This window comes from Serinus canaria, chromosome 3, assembly GCF_022539315.1.
Source record: "Serinus canaria isolate serCan28SL12 chromosome 3, serCan2020, whole genome shotgun sequence".
In the NCBI taxonomy this organism is placed as follows: Eukaryota; Metazoa; Chordata; class Aves; order Passeriformes; family Fringillidae; genus Serinus; species Serinus canaria.
This window is the reverse complement of record NC_066316.1, coordinates 5,889,728-5,915,286: the sequence shown is the minus strand read 5'-3', so window position 1 is coordinate 5,915,286 and position 25,559 is coordinate 5,889,728. Positions and strand designations below refer to the sequence as shown.

The window sequence follows — 25,559 nt, the reverse complement described above, 5'->3', positions numbered from 1 at the left end:
CAAGAGAACATGAAAGTGTGGTACATCTGTGCAACAGAAAGCTAAACATCTCTCATCTGATGTGTTTACAATGACATTTGATAGCGTGGAATTGTTTGGAGCTCATTCTTAAAGCTGCAGAACTGCTTTTCAATGCTGGGGAAAAACAAAAAAAAAACAAAAAGGAAAAAGCCTCCAATCTCCTTCCTGCAGCTCAGCCCACACAAGCCTGATGCTTGTGGCTGCTGGCATTGCAGGGAAGCTGCTGGCTGGAACAATTCCTTCAGGTAGCCTTGAGCATTTGTCACTCAGGCAGTGGACAAGGGCATCTTCCTCTTCAGAAGATACAATAATTATTTGAAAAACAAATGACTCAAAAAAAAAAAACAAACAAAAAAAACCAAAACCCTGGAGAGAACAACCCCTGACATGCATAAAACAGACAAAAATATTTCAAGAAATGTTATTTCATGGATGACTGTAGCATGTATAGAAATGGTGGAGTTTTCTGTTTAGCAGGTGGCAGAACTGCTTATGGTATCCTGAACTTCACATTCTGCATAACTAACAGCTTCAGCATTATGTACTTGTTAGTCAATTTATGAGGCCCATAAGTAGTTCAAGAAACTTAGGAATGAGCCCATAAATGTCATCTGCAGTTTGTGAACTGCAAGTATCTGACTGTTTTGATCAAGGTTTTTATGGGAAAGTTAAATGCTTATTAAAATTATTTACTACTGCCCCACAAAAAGGGAGCAAGCCTGCCAAAGAACTTAGGTAGTGATGTGATAGCTTGTAGGTCAAACGAGTTTGGCAGAAAAGCATTTCTGTTTATGTTTAAACCCAAATTTTTGTACGATTCAAAGTTTAGAGTGCATTTAGGTGACTGAGAAAAGGTCTGTGGAGAGGAGGAATTTTCCCTTTCCCATAACCTGCTGTCAGAAATACACAATCTCATCAGGCTACTTTACTTGTTCTCAGCATTAGCCTTTTTCTAACACTTTTTGTCCCTGGAGAAATGCATGATAGTGCAACTTAGTTAAAGAAGTCACTTTCTGCTCATTCCTTTGTAGCAGTCCATACCCGCGTCTCGATTTATGCTCTTTAACAGATCAGTTTCACTGATGAAGCTCAGCTATATTACACTGGAATCTATTAACTTTTTAAACTTTATTATTTCAGTCACAATTAAGACTATCTGAAGCCTCTTCATAAAAAAGGGCCATATCAAAAGCTGTATGTTAGCATCTGGATCAATGGATGCATTCATTCTGCATCAAAAATACCTTAAGAAGGACAGATCTCCTGGGGAGGCAAATCTGTATCAATATTTCAGTCTCTTGAATACAGAAGTTTGATACAACGTGATGCAACACCTGAGCTTCCCCTCCTTTCAATTAACTGAGAAATAAAAATTGTCCTTAGAAGGGAAGAAATGCATTCGTTTAGTTTTCAGGTTTTCCGCCCTTTCATAGCATCATAGTGTTCTTTTCATGGGTGGAAAACTTAATCTTCAAGCCTAGATTCTTCATACAGTTCAGGATGAGATGACTTGGAATACCGGGAATATTTCAGATGTAGAAAATCACCCAATTCATCCAGAGCGTTCAAAACCTGTAAGGCCATGAGACTTTGTCAATTCTATTGGAAAAGAAATGAACTTCTACTAATTTTACTTTACTGCAGAACAAGAAGATTTAAAAAAAAATCAATTAAAGGACAAATTGGTAAATTTTGCATCCAGTCTACAACAGTGAACATCAGTGCAGTTGTAGATGTACAACAGCAACTATGATTAAGGAATTTACTCCTTCAGTAGGTCATGGTTTATTAATAAGTACATTAATTGAGCACAGATGAAAAAAAAATACTTTTTCCAAAAGCACAGAGAGGTAACAACCAAGATAAAAAGTTATCTTTGCATGTGCAACAGAAATGTGTGAGGCTATATTTCAGTATTCCTCTGTAGCTCCCAAAGACTGGAGTTGCCAAGGTAATACTCAGCTCACAGTGCTGAGCAGAGTCAGCATAAATAGTCTGAATAGTTTAAGAGTATTTCAGTGAATGCCATTATTTTATATATCAAAGGGACAAATATTTGCTCATTAATACTGTGATGCAATTTGCTGAGCTGCATCCCCAGCTCTCAGTGGATTCAAAAAGTAGCTGAGGAACTCTGTACCATAGGGAAGCAGCTCAGTGTTTTGCAGCATCTGACCCCCATTCAAGAGCAGCCAACTTTTTGGCATCAAAGAAGGAAACAGCAACTTTGATTTTAAGCCTGTTTCTGTTAAGCCACTAAAACAAGCTCATAAACAAAAAGTAATTTAGAACAAAAAGAAGTAATTTAGTAATGGTTTATGCAGAAAGATAGATTCCAGGTCATTAAGGAAGTTATTCTTGGGAGCTTGCCCTTGCATGGATCTTTTCTCTTTAGTTCCAGGCTGAGATACAAAAGGGAAATGTTTTCATTGTGCTTGTTACCTGTTGTTACCCTGGGTTTAGGCACAGCCACAAAGTGTTTTGTCCTAAAAGCTTTCTTTCTGCAAGCAATTAAACTCAGGGCATTTCCATTCCCCCATGCTGTAAGAGTGCCACAAGCACTGTGGCAAAAGCACAGCATGTTCAGTGATGACTGGGGAGTGTCAGACCTTCCCTGGGAGCAGCAAGGTGCAGGTAGCAGGAAGTGAATGCACCATGATGGCCAAATGAGGTGGGCTTGACATTTGGGTGTGGGGAGAAAGGAAGCAAATCAAAGCAGCAACCTCAAGAGATAATTCTTCAGATCAACTGCATTGCCTGTTACCAGTTACATAAGCCAAAATCCTCACAACCAAACAGCAAAATTTGGTAGGACCAACACAAGAGCATAGCTATGCTCTGTTTCATAAAATGCTACCTTGGTATTGTACCTTGTTAATAACTACTGAACCTTTAAAAGCAGCAGGAATTTTACACTGCACACATGCAAAGCAGGTTTTTGGTGTTGTTTTAAAGCTACCTCCACTGCTATGGGAGCTGCTCAGCAGGGCAGGGCTCCAGCCCCCACATCCATGTGTATCTCAGGATGAAAAAGGAGATTCAGGAGCTCTCTGCAGGCCCCACTGTTTGTCTGCATGGACCAGTGGCACATTTAACTCAAATGCCTTTCCATGTTCAAGGATTTTTCACTTTGACCATCAACACTCGTGCAAAGAGAGGAAAAACAAAGCCTGAAATTTATTGTTAAGCCTCTTTGTTTCATGCCTCTAAGTTGGCTCATTCTGAGAATGAAAATATCTCAAGCCAGGCCAAAAACACCTTCGGCAAAAAAAGGAAATGAAAAATTTCAAAGAGTTTATTTTAAACATATTTCCACATTGGAACAGAGCTTTATGATGGAAGTCTCAACACACTCTTAATGGTATTTCTGTTATCATAGAAAGATACAAAACTGAGACATTCCAGACAGCACCAATAAGCTTGATTAGGTTCAAACAGTTCCAAAACTCTTTGCAATTTCCACCTGTACCCCCAAGGCTGTCCCGTATACTTCTGCAGTTCAAGAAACACATGGAAATATGGAATGGAACTATGGGTATGGAAAACTTGATTTTCAATTATTTCCATATAGTTTCAGGTTTCCTACTCTGATAGTTTTGACACAGCATTTAACTTTTGTCTTGCTGTATTTTTCATGTAGGTTTTTATTAGTGATGACAGATTTGGTCACTATTAGAAATAGAAGAACATAAGAAGTTAACTGTCTCATAATTTATTTCAGAAAATAAAATGTATAAGGCTCAAATGCCTTTAAAAATCAAGTGCCAAGGCCACAAAAGGAAACATCAAAATGAATTACTGAGATTCAAAGTAGCAGAGGCATCTTCTCCCAGCCTCCTTTGCACCTGAAGCTGATTTGGGCAGGACATGTGCTGCACTCACCGTGTCCAGCATCTCCCGTGTATGTGCAGCTGACACGCAAAAGCGAGCCCTGGATTCTGTGATCGGAGTAGCTGGAAACCCAACCACCACCACCCCGATGTTTTTCTCTAACATGCGTCTTGCAAAAGCCCTAAGGAGACAAAAAGTAGAAGGAGGAAAAGCAAAAATAAATGATCCCAAATAAACTGAACACAGACAGAAAACATTCACAAATAGGTAAAATTCTGTTTTCAGTTGATTGTCTCTGCCCACTGATTTCCATAAAAGCCAGAAATTTACCAGCAAGACTGAGATTCGTTGCTGCTTAGCAGCTCATGAAGCCAAGTGGGTGTCAAATACTAGAAATGTGATGGCACAGAGGGCTCTGCAGGTAGACAGGATTCACTTATGGCAATGAAAGTCTGAGTACAAATCAAACCATGTGGGCATTCACAGTCCCTAAGGATGGAAGAGGTTGGGCTTGTGGAAGGTATAAATTCTTGGTTCCTGAACACTAATAGGAATAAACCAATCTGTGTGATGGTTTATTTCCTCTCACAATTGATCTGCTAGTTAGGAAGGCTTGTGTGGCATGGATGAGACCTAAAGCCCACAGCCACACTAAGCTACCTGCAAACACTCCCTACAGCTCAACACTTCCATTATGTTACTACTGACTTCTGGTCTCTGTGTCCAAGTCAGTGCACAAGTGCTGCTTGAGATGAACTGAATGGTGAAACATGCAAGGACCATTCAAAGGGAATGGGGAAAAAAAAGCACCCTTCTAAACCAGTTCATACATCAAAGGCAATGTGTCTCCTTTAATAATTAAAAATTCAAACAAAAAAAAATCAAATTTAAAATGTTATCAGAAGTATTGTTACAGATCATGTTAGAAAAGGAAAAGAGAGAAATTTTAAAATTCTGACATCTGGAACAACTCAAAATTAAACCTGGGGGCAAAAAAGAAGACAGAACTGAATGATGAATTCAAACTACAGTGTGTATTTCTCCTGGGAAGCACCTACCACAGAGAACATCATCTTCTGCAGTGTGTACCAAATAACCAACAAACTTCAACAGTGCTTGTTTTGCCAGCAAGGTTTTTTCAGTACTTACCCTATCTTACCAGGCATATAAAGGAGCAAGGGAACAACAGGAGAATCATCATTGCCATAAATGATGAAGCCCATTTCATGCAGTTTTCGTCTGAAGTACCTTGTGTTTTTCTCCAGCTGACGCACTCTTTGGAGCCCTGAAACGAGGCAGTCAGGAGAAAAGTCAGTGCAAAAATCAGAACTGGAGTCTAGTCACAGGCAAGAATCAGGGCTGGGGGTAACAGCTTTGCTGAAATGTAAATGTTGCTATTTGATTGAGAAGAAAACTATGGAATGAACTAAATGCAGCTACATTGATTATTGTAGCATTGTAGGGTGGATGGCTGATACTCCTGTACTTGTGAGGTGCCTTCCCATGGACAGAAACAGTCCCTGTCTGGAGATAGACATGTGGACAATTCCCTGGACTTTGTTGTGCCAATAAAGCCTGCTAGATGACACACACCTACAGAGAAGTATTGCAGACAGGACATAGAAATTGAGTATGTTCTTCCTCAAAATAACTGACTATTATCTCTGCATTGTCCCTGGCCTCATTTAGCCATGGCTCCACAGATGGGACCCCAGCAAAACTGACAGGAGAGTTGAAAACAATTATTTTTAATAAAGGAAAAAGACAAAAAACAGCAGAGAAAAATGTGCTTGAAAAGACATTTCAGCCATTTCTTTTGCAGTGCCACAAAGGAGGTGGTTTCTGACAGGACAGGTGCAATTGCTTCCCAACCCATCGCATAAAGAGGCAAGAAACACGCTCTACATTACTGGAGTAGGAGATATAATATGTCCTTTCACCATTCCACCTGTATTATCTCTAATCAGTGAGCAGATCTATGTGCAGCTTTTGCACTGCTGTGAGGTGCTGACAGGCAAGGTGCCACCTCCTCCATACCCACATGCCTGCCCAGTGCCAGCTCAAGTTCACACAGACAAATTGAGCCAGGTCTGCAGCTGCCTGACCTTGCCAGAAAAAAACCTGCCAAGCCACCCTTAAGCAGATGGAGTCTCCAAACCTAATCACTTCAGGAGCTTGTGTCTGCCCAGCAGAGGTGGTGAGAATATGTGGTAAGACTGGGATCTAGCAGGACACAGTTACACTCTTGACTTTAATTTTCCTGCTGTTCATCAGCCCATACTTTCAATATCACTTACATTATGTCACCAGACATGAACACTGAAACCTCCAGTGCAACTCATTTCCTCTTTTCCCTTTGCTTTTCCCTTTGCCTTTGCACAGATATTACATTTTCACTCTCCATTTATGTTTTCATTTTACTTTACATTGTGTTGGCTTCATTCTTCATTTACCCCTTTCTGCTGTCGCTATTCTCTGAGTGGGTGCCAGCTTCCTAATTCCCCATCTTGCTCTGTGTAATCACAGTGGCCAGTAAGGCATTTGTACATTTGTACAGCTACATGCTACCTTTGGCAGATTTGTCCTCAGACCACGTTCTGCCCCCAACCTCTGCTCTGGCTTTTCTTCCTTTTCCCTCTTTTCTGCAGTGGGGATCAGCACACTTACATGAACCTCTTCTACATTAATATTTCTGAACATGTGTAGGTTTGAACAAGATCTACTACTTCATTTGTTCTGTATCCTCCAGAGTCAAGGTTCTGCCAGTGTTCTGGCTGGGAAATTTATAGGGAAACTGGGACTTGCTTCACAGTGTTCAGTGTTTTGCTTGAACAAATTAAGAGATCTCATAAAAACAGTGCATTTGTAACTTTATGCACAAAACTGCCCACGCAGACAACCTGTTACTTACAGTCTCAGTCATTCAGTTTAAAGCACTCAGTGGAAGAGATCTGCTGGGTTAGAAAAGGCCACAAATAGTTTAACTATCTCTCTAATGCTGCTAAAGCAAAAACAGCTGTGCCAGAGCAAGGAAAACAAATGGAACACAAAAGCATCCTACTACAAAGCTTTCCAGTCACTAATAAAAACAATAGTCTGTGGTATTTCCAAAAATATTCTTGGTGTAGTAGATCTCAAAGAAACAGGAGGAAGTATTGAGGAGAAGGAGAAGGGAAGGGGAGATGATGGTAAGGACAGGGAGTTAGAGAACTACAGAATAACGTGGTTGAAGTCTAAAGAGAGAATTTTTCCCTTGTTAGAAATTGTAAAGATGTTATTAGCACCTCCTCAATGTCCAAGTTAGGAGGAGGAGGGTGGGGGAGTAACCTGAACTCGGCGCTCAAAGCCACTGCTGTTTCTTGCTATCTTAGCAGCCCCTGAGCGAGTTTCCAAACTCTCAGTTGGAAAGCATTTGAAACTACTAGATTTTCAATTAGGGAAAGCTTTTCATAAATGCAGATGTTTTTGGCGAGTGCAGTTTAAGCCTTGCTGCCTTCTCCTTTCTATTCATGTGTTTACCACAGAGCTGGAAACACAGTGTGAGCCACGCAGGATTCCAGGCTGTGCTCTTCGCTGTTTATCAAACCATATGCGCAGGACCCAGAGTTGAACGGTTTTGTCTCCACTTATTTTTGGAGCTGGAAATTTAGACTCCAGCTAAGGAAACTTCAGAGCTGAAAGAGGAGGTTCAGGCAACCCCCCAAAAGTGAAACCCCTCCTCCTTTTCTAATTTTCCTTTCCTGATTCTACATCCTCACAACAAAGAAAGTTTGTGATGCGAGATCCCCCCTTCAAGGCTCCCTGTGGAGCTCATTTCAAGCCAGCCAGTGCTGATGCAAAAGAGCCACTTGGATGTTTTAGCAATATCCCAGAATACTAATTTTATTTGCAGGGATGCATTAAAGAGCCAAATAAAAGATCAGAGCACTCACATATATCTGGAGGGAAAAAAAGCACATTAGGAGATGATTGCTACACACTCTGTATTTGTGGGTGGGTGGCTGGGAGGAACCTATTCCTTTACCAAATGTCAACACTTTCCTTTCTCATGTTAAGTTTTGTGGTCAAAGACCACAGACACACATCATATATGCAGACTTCTTATATGCTGTCCCAATAAGAGCAATAAAACCATTAAAATTTGTAGCTGTATTTCAACACTCTTTTTCATTCTTTTATGGGACCTTCCAACATCTGATAAGGAGGCAGATCTGAGCAAAATGTTTATTTTTGTCTCACTGGCCTGATTTTCCCCCAACACTGCAGATTAAGAGTGTTGAATTCAGTTTAGAATCAGGTCTTAATCCAAATTCACTGCGGGATGTTTAACTAAAAGTACCACATTTAGGAAGCATTTTCTTTGATTCCTGAGGCTGGGATCTTGTATCCTTCAATATTTATTGAGTGAAAATCTGCTGAGAAGACCCTTGAGCTAAAAGAATATGCCTGCATCTATTAAGTGTAAGAATTTACCTCTAAAGGACTAATTAGAGGATCAGGTTCCTAGACAGTAAATATGTGTTACAGAATTCTTACTTTGCAAAATCCTTAAGGATTTACAGTCTATGCAAAGAGCTTATAGCACAGCGTGCAGCACATCCAGAGAGTTATATTCCATGAAATATGTGAACCACAACACAGCATATGTTTGGAAAAAAACCAGCCTGGACAGGGAATACCAACACTCCTTTATTTAAAACTAAGTACACTAATGCTCCAGAGTATTCAGCTAAGGCTGAGAAGAACTTTATTAAGTGCTCTATATCTTCTTATTGGCTAAATTAAGAAAGGACAGAACGAGAGAAAAGTGAACGACTCCCAAATTTCACAAGTTATCTTCATACAGCTGGGAACACAGGTGGTTTATGGGGATTTTTCTGAAATAAAGGATTAACTGCCTGGATGGTACAAGAAAAGCAGATTTACTGCATCAGCAATCCGCCTTCTACTGGCAAATTTAGAGTTTTCATTTGGTTGCACCACTTTAAAAATATTTGGTTTACTGCAAAGTTCTAAGGTGTCGGCAGTTCTGGGAAAAATGCTGATTATATTTTTATATGACATGGATCATTGCATACTGCTGGCTTTAGCTGATTAATTTATGCAGGCTTTTAGAAAGCTTTATAGCTCAAAATGAATATGGTTTAGTTGAAAGAAAAATACAAAAAGAAGGCAAGAGAGAGAGATAAATAATAAAATGCAGTTGCTCATAATTTCTTTGAAGCAACAAACTCTTTAAGAAAGCCACTTGGAGTAACAGTCTTGGCAGAAGTTTTGTCACACATTTTCAGGGCACCTGACATCATTTCTGAAGGAAGGCATTCTGACTACATATCTGAGGGCCTGATCTTGGGCTGGCTTTACCTGGCACAGCTTCATGAACTTCAATAGAACTCTGCTGGTCATGCCAGCTGAGGACCTTATCCTGGCAGCAGAAGAGGCAGTAAAACTATCAGCTCTCTAAAACAAAACTTTGTTTTCCTCTTCCAGAGATGTCTGCTTTTGCCTCCTGCAAAATACTCATGAGCAGAGAAGCTGCCTGTGTCCAATTCCTGCACAAACATTCCACCTTTGAACTCTTCCTGTCTGTTCCTACCCTTGGAACTTGTGACTCAGTCTATTGAAAAGAGGAATAAGAAACCTGGAGCCTTTCATATCAAGATCTCAGGTGTAGGAGGAGAGATATTTTTCCTGAACCCATGCCAGCAAAGCTAACCCCACACCATACTGGTTTTTGGCAGGAGGTGGACTTTTCAAGACACAAATCCACCTGCTTTAATCTCCTCCAGCTGTTGTTTCACAGGGTCTTTCTAGATAATTAGTTACACAATTGAGCTTGTACATCCTAGTGTCAGTGTTCCATGGATGGAGCACTCAAGTCCCTGCCTTCCTCTACTCAACCAGCTAGGAAAAAGCAATCTTCTACAGGCTGAAAGAAACTTGGCAAACAATAGCTCCTGCCCACTAAACTATTGCAAATGGACAGGTTTTCCTTTTTTTTTCTGGTTCCATTATAAGAGTAACACACATGTACCTCCATGTGCATTAAATCACAAATAGAATGCATTAAATGCATGAATCACAAATAGAATGCTATAAAACCAGGGGGCCTAAAGGAAATATGCTCTCAGATAAAACAATCTTCATAAAAAATAACTTTGCTATGAACTGGGGAGAAGTTAAGACATTTACTTCTACAATCTAATGCTAACTAGAAATCTAGTAATTTCAACTTAATCCAGCTGCTAAACAATCCCTTAAGGACTTATTTTAACTGTGAACTGCTGTAAAACATTTTTCAGAGAAGATTAAGGGAAGAAAAATAGCAATTTCAATTGAAGCAGAAAGGAGAAAAACTGTAAAGATTCGGTCATTTGTATTTTATTTCTCAAATGAGTCAGATCTGCCTATCCTGCACCTTATCTATATTCAAATATAGAGTGCAGGGACAGCCTTGGCTGCGCCCTATTTCCTCCCTGCACAGGTGATCAATCACAGAGGGGTCTGTCCTGCCACTGATGCTTCTGTCAGGATACAGGGAACATCTCTCCATGGGCAGGGTCTACTAGAGGATAATAGCACTGGTTTAACTTTCTATATAAAGTATACTTGAACATGAAAAAAGTGGCTGCAAAGAAGGTAGAATTTGATTAATCCTCAGAGATGTTGCAAATCACTGCAAACACTCTTAGTCCAAAGCCTCTGCTTGTTCAGATCCACTGACCCTCCATGGATACATCTGATGTCCCGTGGCAGGTGGATCCCATGGCAGTGTCTGCACTAGAACAGCATGTCTCCCTCATTTTGGAGCAAAGATGTCAGAATTTAGCTCTGTTTCATCATCCACTGTGATGTTCACCTTAGACAAACAATAATTGTGGCAGCCTATTATCATCACTAATATCTTCAGTGTTGTCATGACTGGGAGCCCTAGTCATGGAGCTAATGCTGTGCAAGCAGGGAATAAATGTGCTTAAGGCCTTGAAATGTAACCACATCCTTACTGGGAATATTAACTTTAAATTAAGCCAGGGTTCAAGCATTCTGCTTGCTAAGGACCTAAGAGAAGCAATCCCCTCTAAAAGAAGCAGCAAAATGAGAATCTGAAAGAGACAGAATTATTTAGCATGACTGATTCTGCAAGCTGTTTTGAGCAGGTCCAAGGGGTCCATTGCTAAGTCACTTGCAGATTTAAAGCTTACAGCAATAGTTTCATGATCAGTCCAGCCTGGCACAGATTTTGCTGCAAAATGGATTGTTCCTCTTGGCTCCAGCTGCTCAAGTCCTGACACTGGGACTCATGGAGCCATATGGCAGATTGGCTCTGGGAACCAGTTTGGGTGTGGGCTAACCAGTTTGTGGGAGGGCTGGTTATTTCTCAGTGCTCTGATTCAGTCCATTGCATGGCTGCATGAACTCCCACACTGGCACAGGGAGCAGGGGCATGAGAAAGGGCATAGGCAGGGGGAGGAGAAACTGAGGACAAGACTGCACTTTCTTGCACCAGTGTTGGTTTATGTCAGGTTAGAGTGATATGGAACTAAGGTTTCCAAATTTACAGAGGATCCCGACAGAGCAAAACTAATGTTTTCTAAAAACCGTTGAGGACAGATAGCAGAGGAAGATGGAAACTGATTTTAAAGAGCTGGTCCTCCAGTTATACAAAAAATCTGAGGCTGATGGAAATATCTTTAAAAGGAACCTTTTAAAACCAATTTTTTTTTAATGCAAAACTAAAACAGAAAGCAGCATTCTGCCATTTCTCACAGTCGGAATGAGCTCAAATGCAAGAACTCAAGAGTTTGCTAAAAACACAGATGAAAACAAGTAGTTCCAAAAAGATAAACCAATCAGCACAAATGGCAAAGTAAATGAACATTTTAAAGAAACCCATCCTAAACAACTTCAGGAATTATCTTTTAACAAAACATCTTTTACTAGTAGATTCCAGAGGACAAGCTTTTAAATGTTTCAGCATCCCATAAAAACATAAAAAATGCCCACTTCTGTTGGTGAATTATTGTTTGCCATGCATTAAACAGAAAAAATGTTTCCTTTACAAATGCTGTAATTTGCTTTTTACACCAGTATAATCTATTATTAGCCATCAAAAAATTGCTTTGGATTTCCCAGCAGTTTTCCCAACTCTGTCTGCCTGGTGGTTCTATTTTATACCTATCAAATTTAAGTGTAAAAATATGCTTTCAGTATTCCCATGCAGAAAGTGGGGAGGAAGAAAAGGTCTGAGGTCACAGCTGGAGGGGCTGTGTTGCATGCTAGTAAGTGTACTTGCAAATTTGTGCAGGGTCCAAACACTCTGAGTCAACTCCAGTGTCATCATGGGATAAAACCACTAAGGCAGCTGCTGAGTTTCCTGAGGTATCTCCAGTGGTGTAATGAGAAAGCCACGAGGAAAACACATAAAGAATGTCTATATTATGAATTATAAAGAGTAAATGCCATGGGAACTTCTGCTTCCCATATTTCCTAATAAATGAGCAGAGACACATTTGAGATAAAAAGGCCACAAAGACTTAAGAGGGATAACATGATTTTGGTTTTTTTTTCTTTTAATAGACTACATGAGCTGAACTGCAGAACTTGCTGCCTTATGACATTACAAGAGGAAATACAGCTGCCAGAATTCATACACTTTTGAACAACTCTATTATAGGAACTATGAAAGTGTCTATGCTGTTATGGTACTAAGAACAAATGTGTTTTGTTCTACAAGACATCGATTTTCAGAGTTCTGTCAAACATAGCACTGAGAAAAACAGGACTTTTACTCCACTAAAAATTTGATTTCACATTTGCATATTTTGTAGTCAATTTCTGATTCTTTGGTTATAGTTGCTCAAGGAATACTAGTAATATTGAGCTCAACCTGTTCCTCCTTCCCGGGCAGGAACAATGCTGTGTATCAGTTTTGAGGGAGCTACTACCTTCTCCTAAATTAGCATTTCTCACCCTTCATTTTCTCAAGCCACCACAGAAAACATGGCAAAATAAATGAAACTGTAAAAGCTGGCTGTGGGCTCTGTAATATTCTCCTAGTGATATTATCATGACACTGATGTCCCACAACTATCACAAATATTGACATGTTTCCACCTTTCAGTGTGGAACAGACACCAGCTGTGGGTAATTTCCAGCTGAAGAGTTCAGGTTTCACAGAATTACTCTGAAGGTGCTAACTTGTTCCTTCCTTGTGATGAAGCAATACTCCCTGGGCCCATACACATCTATTCATACCCTGCAGTCATGCATCCCCTGTACTGATCCTGTCCTGGAAATGCCTATCTTGATTCATTTTCCAAACAACCATACTCTTACTAACTGAAAATAAAAGAGGAAAATATGGAATCAATTGGATACACAAGCAGTACCTGCACTTCTGGCCTCTGGAATTATCTACTACATAATTGCATCTGTGCTACTCTTTCCTAAATCAGCTGCTTAACAAATTAGTGGAGAATAACCAGCAAGAAATTCAAGGGATTGTAATAGTCTTATATCTGGGAAAATAAAAGAGACTAAAAAAAATTGGATTTTTCTGAGTGGCAACTTAAATGACCAAGTCAGTCTTCCTTCTCTCAGTTGTCTCCTAATCTGCCAAGGAGTCACAAAGTTCAGATGTAAGAACATGCTGGGTTAACACATTTTTTGTCCCCTTATTTCATCCTCTTTGCAACAAGCACCCTCTAATTCACATGAAACTTTTTAGCAAACTCTAATTTCATTATTTTCTAACACATTCCCAGTGATTTTTGCAAGGATCACCCCCTAGAGAAATAACCTCTGGAAGATAAGCCCTTGGTGGACATCTCCTTACAAAGATTCCCCAAATTGTCGGGTGGGAAGAGAATGCTATTTGAAATAAATTGCAAAATAAACTCCTTCTATGGATCAGAGAGGCTTCCAGAGAACACATGGTCAACACTGCCCTGCAGCAACTTCAGTTTACTTGAAACTTCTCTGCTCCACAGCTCACTCTCACAAGAAGGACTCGCAAGCAGGATTCACCACCTTCCATGACAGTGGAATAAAAGAACTCTGCCAAGGTCATTGTCCTTGGAATGAGAAATATCCAAGGAGAGACAGTGCTTTCTCCTTCTGTTCCTTGCTCCTTTCTAAGCCACCACCTTCCTCTCTCCAATGCCAAAGCAATGCATTGTATGTAGTGTGGTCCAGCACAGCATTTTTTCCCCCATATTTTGGCTTGTGGGGTTTTTTTGTAGTCCACAAGACAGCCTAATGAGGGGAAGCCCACATGAAAGAAAACCCAAAAGACTAAAATAATGAGTCTGGCTCAGAAGGACAAGAAACGTTTTTACACATCACAGCCAGCTTGTTAGCCTTTGTGCAATGGTCTAAGTTGTGATATATGATTTATTCATTTGTTTTTCTACTCATTTGCATTTCATATAACAAGACAATTAAAAAATTGACAGAACACTAATTTATTTCATCTTGCAGAAGACTCAATAAACTCTTATTTCATGCAGAAATCCAAACACTGTCTCATTAAACAACACTGCTTGTTGAAAAGAAAATGCTTCAAACTCTTAGACCTAAGAGAGACACGCACATCTTAAAATACTCCATCTTGAACCCAGTTCTCCTCTTATCCTGCACTGAACTGCACGCAGGATCACGCTAGCCGAGGAGCATTTTTAACAGGCTTTGAAGGGCGGGAAATGCTCTGCGTGTTTCGTGTTCTACACGGAGCATCTGCGAGCGCCTGAGTCAGCCAGAGCCGGGCAGGCTCAGTGTCAGACCGCCCTCTCACGGCAGCGCCAGCGCAGGAGCCGCGCCCGCTGCCGCAGCCCCAGGCTACGAGAGAGATGTCAGAGACCGTCTCTTATCCCCAGCATGTGAAGGCATCAGCACATGCAACAGGGTCCTTCCAAATTTCAAGTTGGAAGCAGTTTAAATGTTCCAGCTTCTCTGCCACAATGACACAAGCATCGCTTTTTCATCGCGCTGGAGTTTTGCTGCCTTTTGTCCTTGCACTCAGCAGAATCTGGCACTGGGATTGGATTCTCCATCCCTCCTTCTGTACTCTGGGTCTTGTAAATTCTGGCCTCATTAATAGCCTTGTATCTATCACGGCTCGAAACAGCCCTCTAGGGCACTGCAACAGTGCACAGCAGTATCTTACCTGCTCTCAGCTACCCTTTATCTCTTCCATTCCCACCTTATCCCAGTCATATCTATCAGGGAGGACTAAATACAGAATTAATTCTGTAAGAGAAAATAGCACTGCTGGACCAGTATAAAAGAGATTGCAATTCAGAGCAGAATCTGGACCTTCAGCTGCATGTTAAAGAATACCATGACTCTCAGGCACTCCTGGAAGAAAACTACACAAATTCAATCACTTTTTCTCCGTGTTGGGATTGAAGTCCTAGAATACTGATCACATATCAGCACTGCTTTGAAACAGTAACAGACAGGTATGTCACACTTTTTTTGTTGCTTGTTGTATAGAAAACACATTAGACAGAGGATAAAACATCACACAGAGGGTAAAGCACGTCACACAGAGGACTGGACAGTAGGTGCATCTGCAACTTCAAGAGATGAATAGAAATACACCTAATTTTTCACCAGGACACCAAGCAGTCAATTCTTTTGGGGCAAAATGTAGAACAAAAGCAGGCTCAGGAAACCATAATTGATGCCTGAGTGAAGTAGGAATTATTATAATCATCTTCTCATACTAATATTTAACATACAGTACCTGTTCTGAAATGCAGCACCATACCTGAGTTGCTTGCCATTTTGAAGGTTTACACTTACAAAGAAGCTAAACTGACAGCACCTAGCCCATAAATGAAGTCATATCCTTGTGGAACCCACTACAAAGTCAGAAAATATACTCCAAGGGAAATCTATGTATTTCAATTTGTTGCTACAAAGAGGATGGCCTGGCAACTACACAGCCAGAACTCCAAAATATTTCCATCCCTGCTGCATGTGGATGAGTATGGAAAAAACCTCAGTACTTAGAAGTATGAGGATTTGGGTATTAATTTTACAATAATGATTTTTTTTTTCACTGCTATTGCAATATTTCTTTGCTGCTGGATGATGTTTTGCTCGTGCATGTACCCAGAGAGACACTCTGGTAGCAGCTGGAGGGAGGAAGGGAGGAAGGGAGGAAAGGAGTGAGAAGGTATGGAAGGTGTATGAAGGGAAGGAAGGAGGTAGGCTAGGAACATTGAGGCCGTGACGGTAGGCAGTACTTAAGGCCTTAGTGCTTCATCCTGCCTTCCTTCCTTCCTTCATTGCTTCCTTCTTCCTTGCTTGCCTTCCTTCTCTTCTTCTCTTCTCCTTCCGCTCCTTCCCTCCTTCCTTCCTTCCTTCCTTCCTGTTGCTGCCTTCACTTTTCCTTCGCTTCCTTGCATTAATGCATAAGTCATGAATTCATTGGCGGAAGAAGTGGCGTCAGGAAGTGGCAAGTAATGCTTTTCTATGGAAGGAGTGGCTGAAGGAATGCGAATTGGCGGAAGTCAGGAATGTGTCGGATAAGTGGCGGAAGGAATTGCGGAACGGAAGTTCGAGTAAGTGCATGGAATTAAGTCGCTAGCCTGGGCGAGTTAGCTGGTCTGACGGCCTTCCTTCCCTGTCCTGTCGCCCGTCCCGTTCCTTCTTCCTTCCTTTGCTTACCTGCTGCCCTTCATTGCCTTCCTTCCTGTCCGTCCTTCCTGTCCCTTCCTCCCTTCATTCCCCTTCCTTCCTTACTTCCCTTCTTCTTCACTTCCTTCGCCTTCCTTCGTGTACTTCCTTCCTTCCCGTCCCCTTACCTTCCTCTCTATCCTTCCTTTCACTTCCTTCCTTCTCTCCTTCCAATTGCGCCGACTGCCCTTCCTTCGGCAGAAGTGGGCGTCCGGCATTGGCGGTGGAAGTGGCGGATGTGGCGCTGTGGCGGAATCGCTGAAGTCGCGGCGGTGGCGGAACTTCCTTAAGTGGCGGCAGTGCCGTTTGGCGGATGTGGGCGGCCGTGGCGGCAGGTCTGTAAAAGGAAGTCCGTAATGCCGGTACTTCCTTCGCCTTCCTTCCTTCCTTTCCTTCCTTCCTTCCCTCCCTTCCTTGCCTTCCTTCCTTCCTTGCCTTCCTTCACTTCCGCTTCTTATTCTTCCTTCCGTCTTCCCCCCTTTTTTTTCCCATCCCTTCCCATGAGACATCTCATTGCCCTGATGATTTGCTCTGCTACAGGGGGACACATGGATGTGGCGTACACAGCACTATGAGAATGAGTTCGTAAAAAGTCCACAAGGTCCTTACACAAGCAAAACAAAGCATGAATGAGCTTTGAGCTGGCCAAACAGCAGATCTCCCCCATAACTACTGCAGGAGTGGGAACGTGCAAAAAGAACAGGACGTTTCACCAGCTACTGGATTGCATTCTTGACTGCACTGTTAATACATGGCCTGAAGAAACATCAGGCAGGTCCAAAGGCTTTACCATGTAAGTGGGACAATTACAGCTGAAACAAAAGTCTGGAATATAATAATGTTTACTTCTGTGCTCAGACTTATTATAAAGGAGCCAAAATAATTTCAAGACCAATGAACAGCCACACTTAAAATAATGCTGCTCAGTTCCCCTCTGGTAATGAAACAAAGGCTATATGACATCAGTAAAGGTCCTCTGCTACATGACCTAGCCTAGGAAATGCAACCTCACTGAGATCTATCTTTGTCTGTAAGCACATAAATTTTCAAAATCAGTGTGGCAGGTCATGTCAGAGCTGGTATAATTGCTTTAACATTTCCTAAGAACACAACTTGTTCTCTTAGAAAAACCATATTGCCTACAGCATTGATATGCTGTAGGCATGTCTAAAACACCAGTAACTCTCCTGACTTCAGGCAGGCAGTAGGAATTCAGATCTCACTAAGGTGATCATTGTTATAACAACTTACATCTCCTAGTGCAAAATATCAGAGAAACAGTTACCACACTAAAAGTTGAGTGCACGTTAGTGAGAAAGGGATGAGGCCTGCTTGAAAATTGACTTTGATAAAAAAATATAATCAGAAAAGAAAATCCAGTGAGAGTAACACAAATCACTACCAAAATACTGTAGACTCATACTGTGTATGAGTTTACACAGTAGCTCCAGTGTTGCCTAACCTTACACAGGTTGTGCATGGCCATATTGCAATTGTATTCCTAAGGGTTTGGTTAAAAGCTAAGAAGGCTTCTGGGCTCCAGCTGATGCAGAATAAACAGCACCACTCTGAGTTTTTGGCTACAGAAAGGAACATAAGTGGGTGAATGGGTGACCAGCTTTCCAAGGCTGCTAAGCCTGAGGCAACACTTAGTGATACACATAGGTGTGAAAAGAGTGACCCGTTTTCACCCCAAAAAAACCTCCCAAGGATTAGAGAATAAATTACATGGGACTACTTTTCACAGGTCTAATTTTTCTATACTTTCTAGCTACATTACCCACATCGTTTTTGGTAAGAAATAAATGTACAGATACAAATTCAGGAAGCCAAGGAAGCAAAGAAAATTGATTTTTGATATATTATGACTTGGTTTTAAGATCTCCAGGGGCAAACCCAAGAAAGACAGTAAGAAATACACAGTTTATACTTTCTTATAGCCCTTTTATTCTACTGTAGGGCTACCCTTATTAATGTTATCCTGACAACAACCATATGGGCTGAATAAACAGGCTTCCCACTCATTCAGCAGACTGCTTAAAAAATACATTCAGCTGGGTATGAAAAGAGAAAATAATCAGCAGCCATTTGATCTCTCTGTCAAGCAACAAAACCAATGACATTTCACAATGGTGCTGATTATGCTTTCTCTTCTACAGCCCCAGTTAAAGCAAACTCAGCTCTACTTTTTGTTGACATCTGTTGTTGGCAAGAGATTACTTTGTTAATGTATGCGGAGCAACTGAGGACACAGAATTTACTATTGCAAAAAGGCCCCCAGTAACCTATTTCTCCATTTTCCTAAAAAATGCAACTATGTCAATCCACAACTCTTTAGGAATTTTATTATCAGTGGATGAAACTGTGGTTTTAATCTCTCAATATTGCTTCACATACTGTTTACAAATGTGAAACAAAGTAATGAGCAATCCGCATGCAAATTAATGTAGGGAAGTATATTAGCCAACCACAACATGTCCAAACATTTCCAAGACAAACAACAATCATCAGAGTGGCACAGAATAATCCAACTCAAGCAAATTACATAATATGAACATGAGACAAAAATAAGAAAGTCTGACTGTTTGATGTGCATTTGGGATCTGAACAAAAATGATGCTGACTTTAGAACAGCGCTTGTGTTAAGCAGTCTGTTCAAAAAGATACTGAAAAATATCATACATCATACAAAAGCAGCTCCCACACCCTTGATGTGAAATTGTTTATGATTTCCTCTTACCTTTTTGCCAGCTATGTATCCTCCAGCTGCGCCAAAGCTCTTTGTGAACGTTCCCATTAATACATCGACATCATTTGGGCTCATCCCGAAATATTCCACAACTCCTCGGCCCGTTGCTCCCACTGCACCAATGCTGTGAGCCTCATCCAAGTAGAGGTATGCTTTGTATTTGTTCTTCAGGGAGACTATCTCTGGCAGGCGCACGATGGACCCTTCCATGCTGCTCATGGAGAGAATCAGGGGTGAACAACAAACCCTCCACTGACAGAAAATATAGCCTTTGATTGCCTTAGTCCACCAAAGTTCTTCTGGAATCTCAATTTTTACTTACAAGGAAAAAAAAACCCCAAAAACTCACAACCCATTCCCACTTGCAGGTGGGTACAAAAGAGTTAAACAGTTTTAGAATACAAACATTGAAAACCAGTCAGAAAGTCTTTGGATGTTTGTAAATTGTCAACATGTCAGAGGAGAGAAGGAAAGGTGTAAAGCAAGGTGGAGATACTTACCCTAAGCAGCACACTACAGTTCATCTCTACAAAACAAATATTATAAAGAACAGCTATAAGTCAGTCTGGTTCTTGCTTACTTCATTGTCAGCTACTGTGGCAATATTTGGGCATAACAGCTCTAGAGAAATTCATCTGATGCAGAGGAGTTGGGTCCAACATACACTGGAGATGGGCCATGTGAAACCCACAGCTTGTGCCATAAACTCTAAGCATTTCCAGTCTTCACAGAATCAGGGATTAAAACAGGCAGCTGAAATCCAGTCTTGCCAATTTTTGCTTCGATATGAACTTTTTAGGAAATGTAGCCTGCTACCTAGTAATCAAAAGTAAAAAAAAGTCTCCTTTCCTTTTCTCTTTACTTTCTTACAGCCATGCAGAAAACCAAAATATTTGAAACTGGCACAGGTTGCCCAGAGAAGCTGTGGATGCCCCATACCTGGCAGTGTTCTAGGTCGGGTTGGATGCAGCTCTGAGCAACCTGGTTTAGTGGGAGATGTCCCAGTCCCTGACATTAGGGTTTGGAACAAGATGAGCTTTCAGGTCCCTTCCAACCCAGACCATTCCACGATTCTGTGATTAATGGTGTACTGAGATTTATAGAAATGGGAAGAGATGATCTTTTGCACTCTTGGTGGTCATGTCAGTAAATGAGAAGGCATAGAGGAGGTGTCCAGAAAAATGAAAGCTCAGGGAGATAAATAAGAAATGCTCTTTGATCCCATAAAGATGACATATGCAGAGCATTGCTGTAAAGACCTGTGTCTTGAAAACCTTTGTGAGATGACCACAGCTATGCTTTGATATGCTCAGATGCACTCAGTATTAATTTCATAATGAGTTAATCGTGTTCTCTTCCACTAGCTCCAGTAAGCAAGTCTTTAAAGGCTAAAAACACAAATTCAGTGTGTTGTGGGCCAGGAAAATCAGGGCTCTGTGGCTAAGGCCCACAGCTAAGGTGTATTCACTTGCAACAAGTTTCAGATGACCAGAAACATGGACTTTGGACCCAAATAGCAAGTACAAAAGAGAAGTGCAATCAATAGTGTCTTGGAAATTTTTGGATCCTGAACCAATGGCTTTCACAGGCTGCTTTGTTGCCACTTTACTTGTTCTGTGCAGCTGGAAGTTTGGCGCCACAAAAGGAGCACGATGTGTTTTTAGCACTCGGGAAATTTCTCACAATTTTAGTCCTTCTTCTTCCTTTGGTCTCCTGAGTAAACTTGGAAACTGGTCTCCAATTTTGCAGGAGACCTGCCCAAAGACAAGTCTCCATTAGTGCAACAGCATGGGGGAGTAGCCATGGACAAGGGTTGCCTGTGCTGTTCACACTGGGAGGTTCAGAGAGCCTGGCTGTGTGTGCCTGGAGGCATATTTTTGGCTGTTGCTGACTGCTGGCAAATCATGTCCTTCTGTCTTGCCCAGCCATCAAAGAGGCAGCTGTAGGACTGTGTGTTGGCACCACAGTCCCTTGCAGCAAAGAAGGGTGGGCTTGTACTGCAAGTTCCTGAGGACTGGGCTTTCTCACTTTTCCCAAATGGCACTTGGCAGCTGGGGGAGAAGCAATTTAAACCACCACAGCTATTTTCCTAGTGAATACAAGGGCAGGGCCCACAGTCCTCACATAGCCCAGAGTCAAAGCATTAGTCAGCTAAAATGACACTGAGGCACTGGATGTGCTTGGATGTGCACCATTGGACGTGCTGGGCTTGGCAGCTTTCAGCTGTGTCTGGTGGGTCTGCAGGAAGAGAGAGCCAAGGAGCACCTCTGCAAACTGCAATCCCACCTTCCACCTTGGCACAACAGCCAGGCACAGAAGGACAATAATTGTTTTTCCACATTTATATGGTCATCATTAGGCTTGGTGGCTAATGGAGATTCAGGCAGGAGAGACAGCATTTAATTTCAAAAAGAGTAAAAAAGGGTAAATTAAAAATGCTGGGTATTTGTGTAATGGAAGGAAAGTTGTGCTGAATCCCAGAATACATGAAGCTGGTACATGGCTGATGCAAGATTTAGTAATTTAGAAGATTTAATGAAAACTTTTCTTTCTCATATGAGTAGGAGATTTCTCTTGGAACTCTAAGCTGCTTAGCAAAACAAGGCACTTGTATTCAGTTTCAGTTTTGATCTGCTGCTCTTGAAAGATGCTGGCTGACATAAATGCAATAGTTGACAGAGGTCCTAATGTGGCCTTGAAGCATCCATGGAACAGATAAAGTGCTGCTGGAGTCATGTACGTGTTCTGTGCTGCCATTGCAACAGGTCTCAGCCATCCTGATGACAGAGGTGAGAACTGTTTTGCTGCCAGCTCTGGTCTTGGTCTCTCTTTTGATTCTGAGTGATGGTTAGTGATATGCACACCACCCTAGAATTGCTTCAGGATAAAGCTCACTTCCCATAACCCCTTGAGTAGCCCAAATGGAAAGTCTATTGAATCCTCCAGTAAATGTTTATGTCAAGTGAGCTTAAACCAAAGAGCCAGAAGTGAATTGTACTGGTTCTGTCTCACTCTGGCTGGGCCTCTTAGCTTTGTGTACAAATGTATTGATCTGTTTCCAGATCTGCTCAAGCACACAGGGCATATAAAAAACCCCCAGATGCAGATGAACTAAAGCTGGCTCTACCCAGGCCAGGTGTTCTCATTACATGGTATGACATCCTGTCTTGTAGCACAAATTCCTAGCTTGGTGGCAGGGATGGAAAGCTTCTAGATTGCAGCTGAGCCTCATCTCCCTTGTGTGGTGGACAGGCACAAAAACTTAGGTTATAACACACTCATTTTGAATGTACTTCCAGATGTGAGGAGATAATCCTAAATTTTTAGAACACGCCAGTTTGGAACTTGATTCAATCCCCACTGAAGCACTGATGTTCTTCCTGATGCAGCTGTTGAATTGTGGATCCAGGTGCTTTGAGAGACAGGAGGTGTGTGCTTGTAATGGTCACTTCACCTGGAATACAGACTCACCCTTGACACAATATTGATAGGGTTTTTTTTGCACAGTTTATCTTGAAACTTTTTGGGAAAAGGGTACCACATCCTTTTTTTTTTTTTTTTTTTTCCTGTCAGGAAAACTAATTTACAAATATTCCACCTCTTATCTACTTTATCTCTAAAAGTGCCCTTGAGTACCACTGTCTTTTCAACATTTGAAGAGTTTATCTGTTCCCTTTTCAGGCTAGTTTGTAATTGGGAAAAAATCCCTCCTTTCTTGGCCTGCTACTCAAAAGACATATATATCCCACTTTAACAGTTACTTTTGGTACTGTTTTCTTACACAAACTTTGTACATTCATACAACAATCTCTGTTTTGTAGTTTAGAGTAATAATTTTAAGGAAATCTTTCAACTCTGCCCTCAAATACAACTCCATGTCAACACTGAAATTATAGAAATTTTAACCTTTAATGCTGGTCCTTGGCCAAAGACATTAAATGTTACCTCATTTTTTTCTGGAAGTCCAGTTACCTAATCCCAGGAAATAAAAAGAAACCCTGCTAAATTTCTTACACTATTGGCATTGAATCCCAAGGAACTTGTAATGCACATGAAAAGGCACTGGACAATATCTAAGTGATCAGAGCTATTTTCTTAGCTGGAAGGGAAAATACACAAGTTACATTAAAAGTAAGGAAAAAACAAATGAAAACCAATCTGTTTCTATCAATTTCTGATGCTCCATAACTTCTGCCCTGAGCCTTGGCCTATCTGACTCCTAAGCAAATATGCCTGGAAGAGAGCAGAAACCTACCACAAACCATGTAAGAACACAGTAACTGATTAATCCTGAACTGGAAATGGTAGAAGCCAAGGAAAACATTAGCTGGAATTCAAATAATAAAAATATTATTTAGCAAGTCAGTTTAACTTGTGCCCTGGTTACTGCCAAAACTTGTTCATGCTTTTTGGAGTCAAGATTGATGACTAGATGGTCTCCCTCAGTTTGGAACACAAACTGAATATATTTGCTCCTAGGCTGGTCCAAGTTAAAAACCAGCTTTCACTAAGAGTTATATTTACTTTAGATATTTTTTTTTTCTTTTTAAGATAACAGGGACATTAAAAAGCAAACAAAAATATACCTAATGCTATTTATTTGACATGTAGCTTGAGTGCTTCCCAAGTCAAGGGGCCAATTCTGCCTTCAGTTGTAACCAAGCAAAATCTGTGGTTTATGGTTCCAAACACAAGTCTGATTTCCAGAAATGCTCATGTTGGCTAACAATGACCCTTTTCAAATTTTGCCAGCTGGTTAAGTGTAAACACTTTAAGATACTCCTAATGGAAACAGAAGGCAAATTTCTTTCCATACCATAAACTTCATGCTAAGACTATGGTGTCCCATATAACAGTATTTTTTTAAAGAAGGAAAGCTTAGTGTTTTCTTTTACATCTCTGGAAAAAGCATTTCTGTAAAAATTTGCCAGGCCAAACTTGCAAATCAAGATATTTTAACTTGGAGAATGGCTCTGACCAAGTTATTTAAATTCTATATTTGCCGTCCCTGAAGCATAACTTAAGGAAAAAAAAATAAAAAGTGGTATTAACTATTGTAAGAAGAATACATTAACTGCACTCTAACTCCTCTTAAACCCTCTTGATGAATGCTAATTTGACATTTGGCAAACCTTCAAGAAAACTATCATTAGCCAATATGGGGCTGGAAAATTTTAGACTTTCAAAAACCTGGGCCAAGAAAGGAAAGAACATACACATGAAAAGAGTAAGAGCATTTCTACTCTGTCCTTCTCCAGCTTGTTTTTTAATTTTTGCATATGAAATGTTCTTAGCTACCAGCTGGCTCAGAGAGCCAGGGCTGTGAGCCTGCTCCTGGCAGTGCCCTGGGGCCCGGGCTGGCAGCGGTGGCAGGGACACAGCTCGGTGGCACATGGTGGCACTCACCCTCAAGCCACAGCAGATTCCCTTTACAACCAAACCACACTCTCCAATTTCTGATCTGCTTAGACTGTGGAAACAACTAACTAACTAACTAACTAACTAACTAACTAACTAACTAACTAACTAACTAACTAACTAACTAACTAACTAACTAACCAACCAACCAACCAACCAACCAACCAACCAACCAACCAACCAAGCTACTGCTAGGGACAGTTTCCAACAAGAGACTATTAGAGACCTGAGCTTTGTTTTCTCACGACCTTATGCCTTTCACCATAGACACTCAGGGCATGAGTGGTCTTAACATTATTTGGCCTTTATGGAGCTGAAGGAACTTTATGGTTCCTTTAAGTAGGTATTCTGAGGTTTAAGGTGCTTTTACTTTGCATTCCAACAGAAGGTTTTTGAATTCTGGCAAATTAAACCTCATTTGAGAATGAACTGTAAAGCTACAGGAAAAGAAAACTCTACACCAAACACAAATCTGGAAATACAGTTATAAGTTAGAATACTTAAATAGGTGAGAGTGGGTTTGTTCCACTTCTTGGACTGATCCATGCCTCTGTGTTACCAGTCTACCTTCTCATTCCCCAGTGGTCAATATTCAGGACAAAGGATTTAAAAGTGAACAAAGCTCAGCAGCTGGAGTCTTTTCTGCCAGCCATGTGACCCAGGGAACATTTGTCAGTAAAATGTTGGTGGTCCACTTAATTTCTGAGTGATCAAAGCTCTTAAATCCAAGCTTTCTTTTAGTAGTGCCAAGCAATGTTTATTTGTAATTTTGCTCTGTTTATTCTGGTTGAAAGGACACGTTCAGCCTGCTTTGGATCAGCTGATCTGCTGATCCTGTTTCACCTCTGAGTGACAG

The 25,559-nt window shown here is 41.0% G+C and overlaps 1 protein-coding gene across 1 annotated transcript in view; it reads right to left on the bottom strand.

Annotated features, from left to right (window-relative positions):
• Positions 1–1,130: 1,130 nt before the first annotated feature.
• SPTLC3 (serine palmitoyltransferase long chain base subunit 3) overlaps positions 1,131–25,559 on the bottom strand; it is a 78,834-nt gene continuing 54,405 nt past the window's right edge. Inside the window, exons 8-12 of the mRNA XM_050972360.1 lie at positions 19,277–19,496; positions 17,022–17,140; positions 5,002–5,145; positions 3,904–4,033; positions 1,131–1,593 (exon numbers count right to left, since the gene is read on the bottom strand). Of these exons, the coding sequence (XP_050828317.1) occupies positions 1,486–1,593; positions 3,904–4,033; positions 5,002–5,145; positions 17,022–17,140; positions 19,277–19,496 (721 nt within the window). The 3' untranslated portion in view covers positions 1,131–1,485. The remainder of the gene's footprint in view (positions 1,594–3,903; positions 4,034–5,001; positions 5,146–17,021; positions 17,141–19,276; positions 19,497–25,559) is intronic.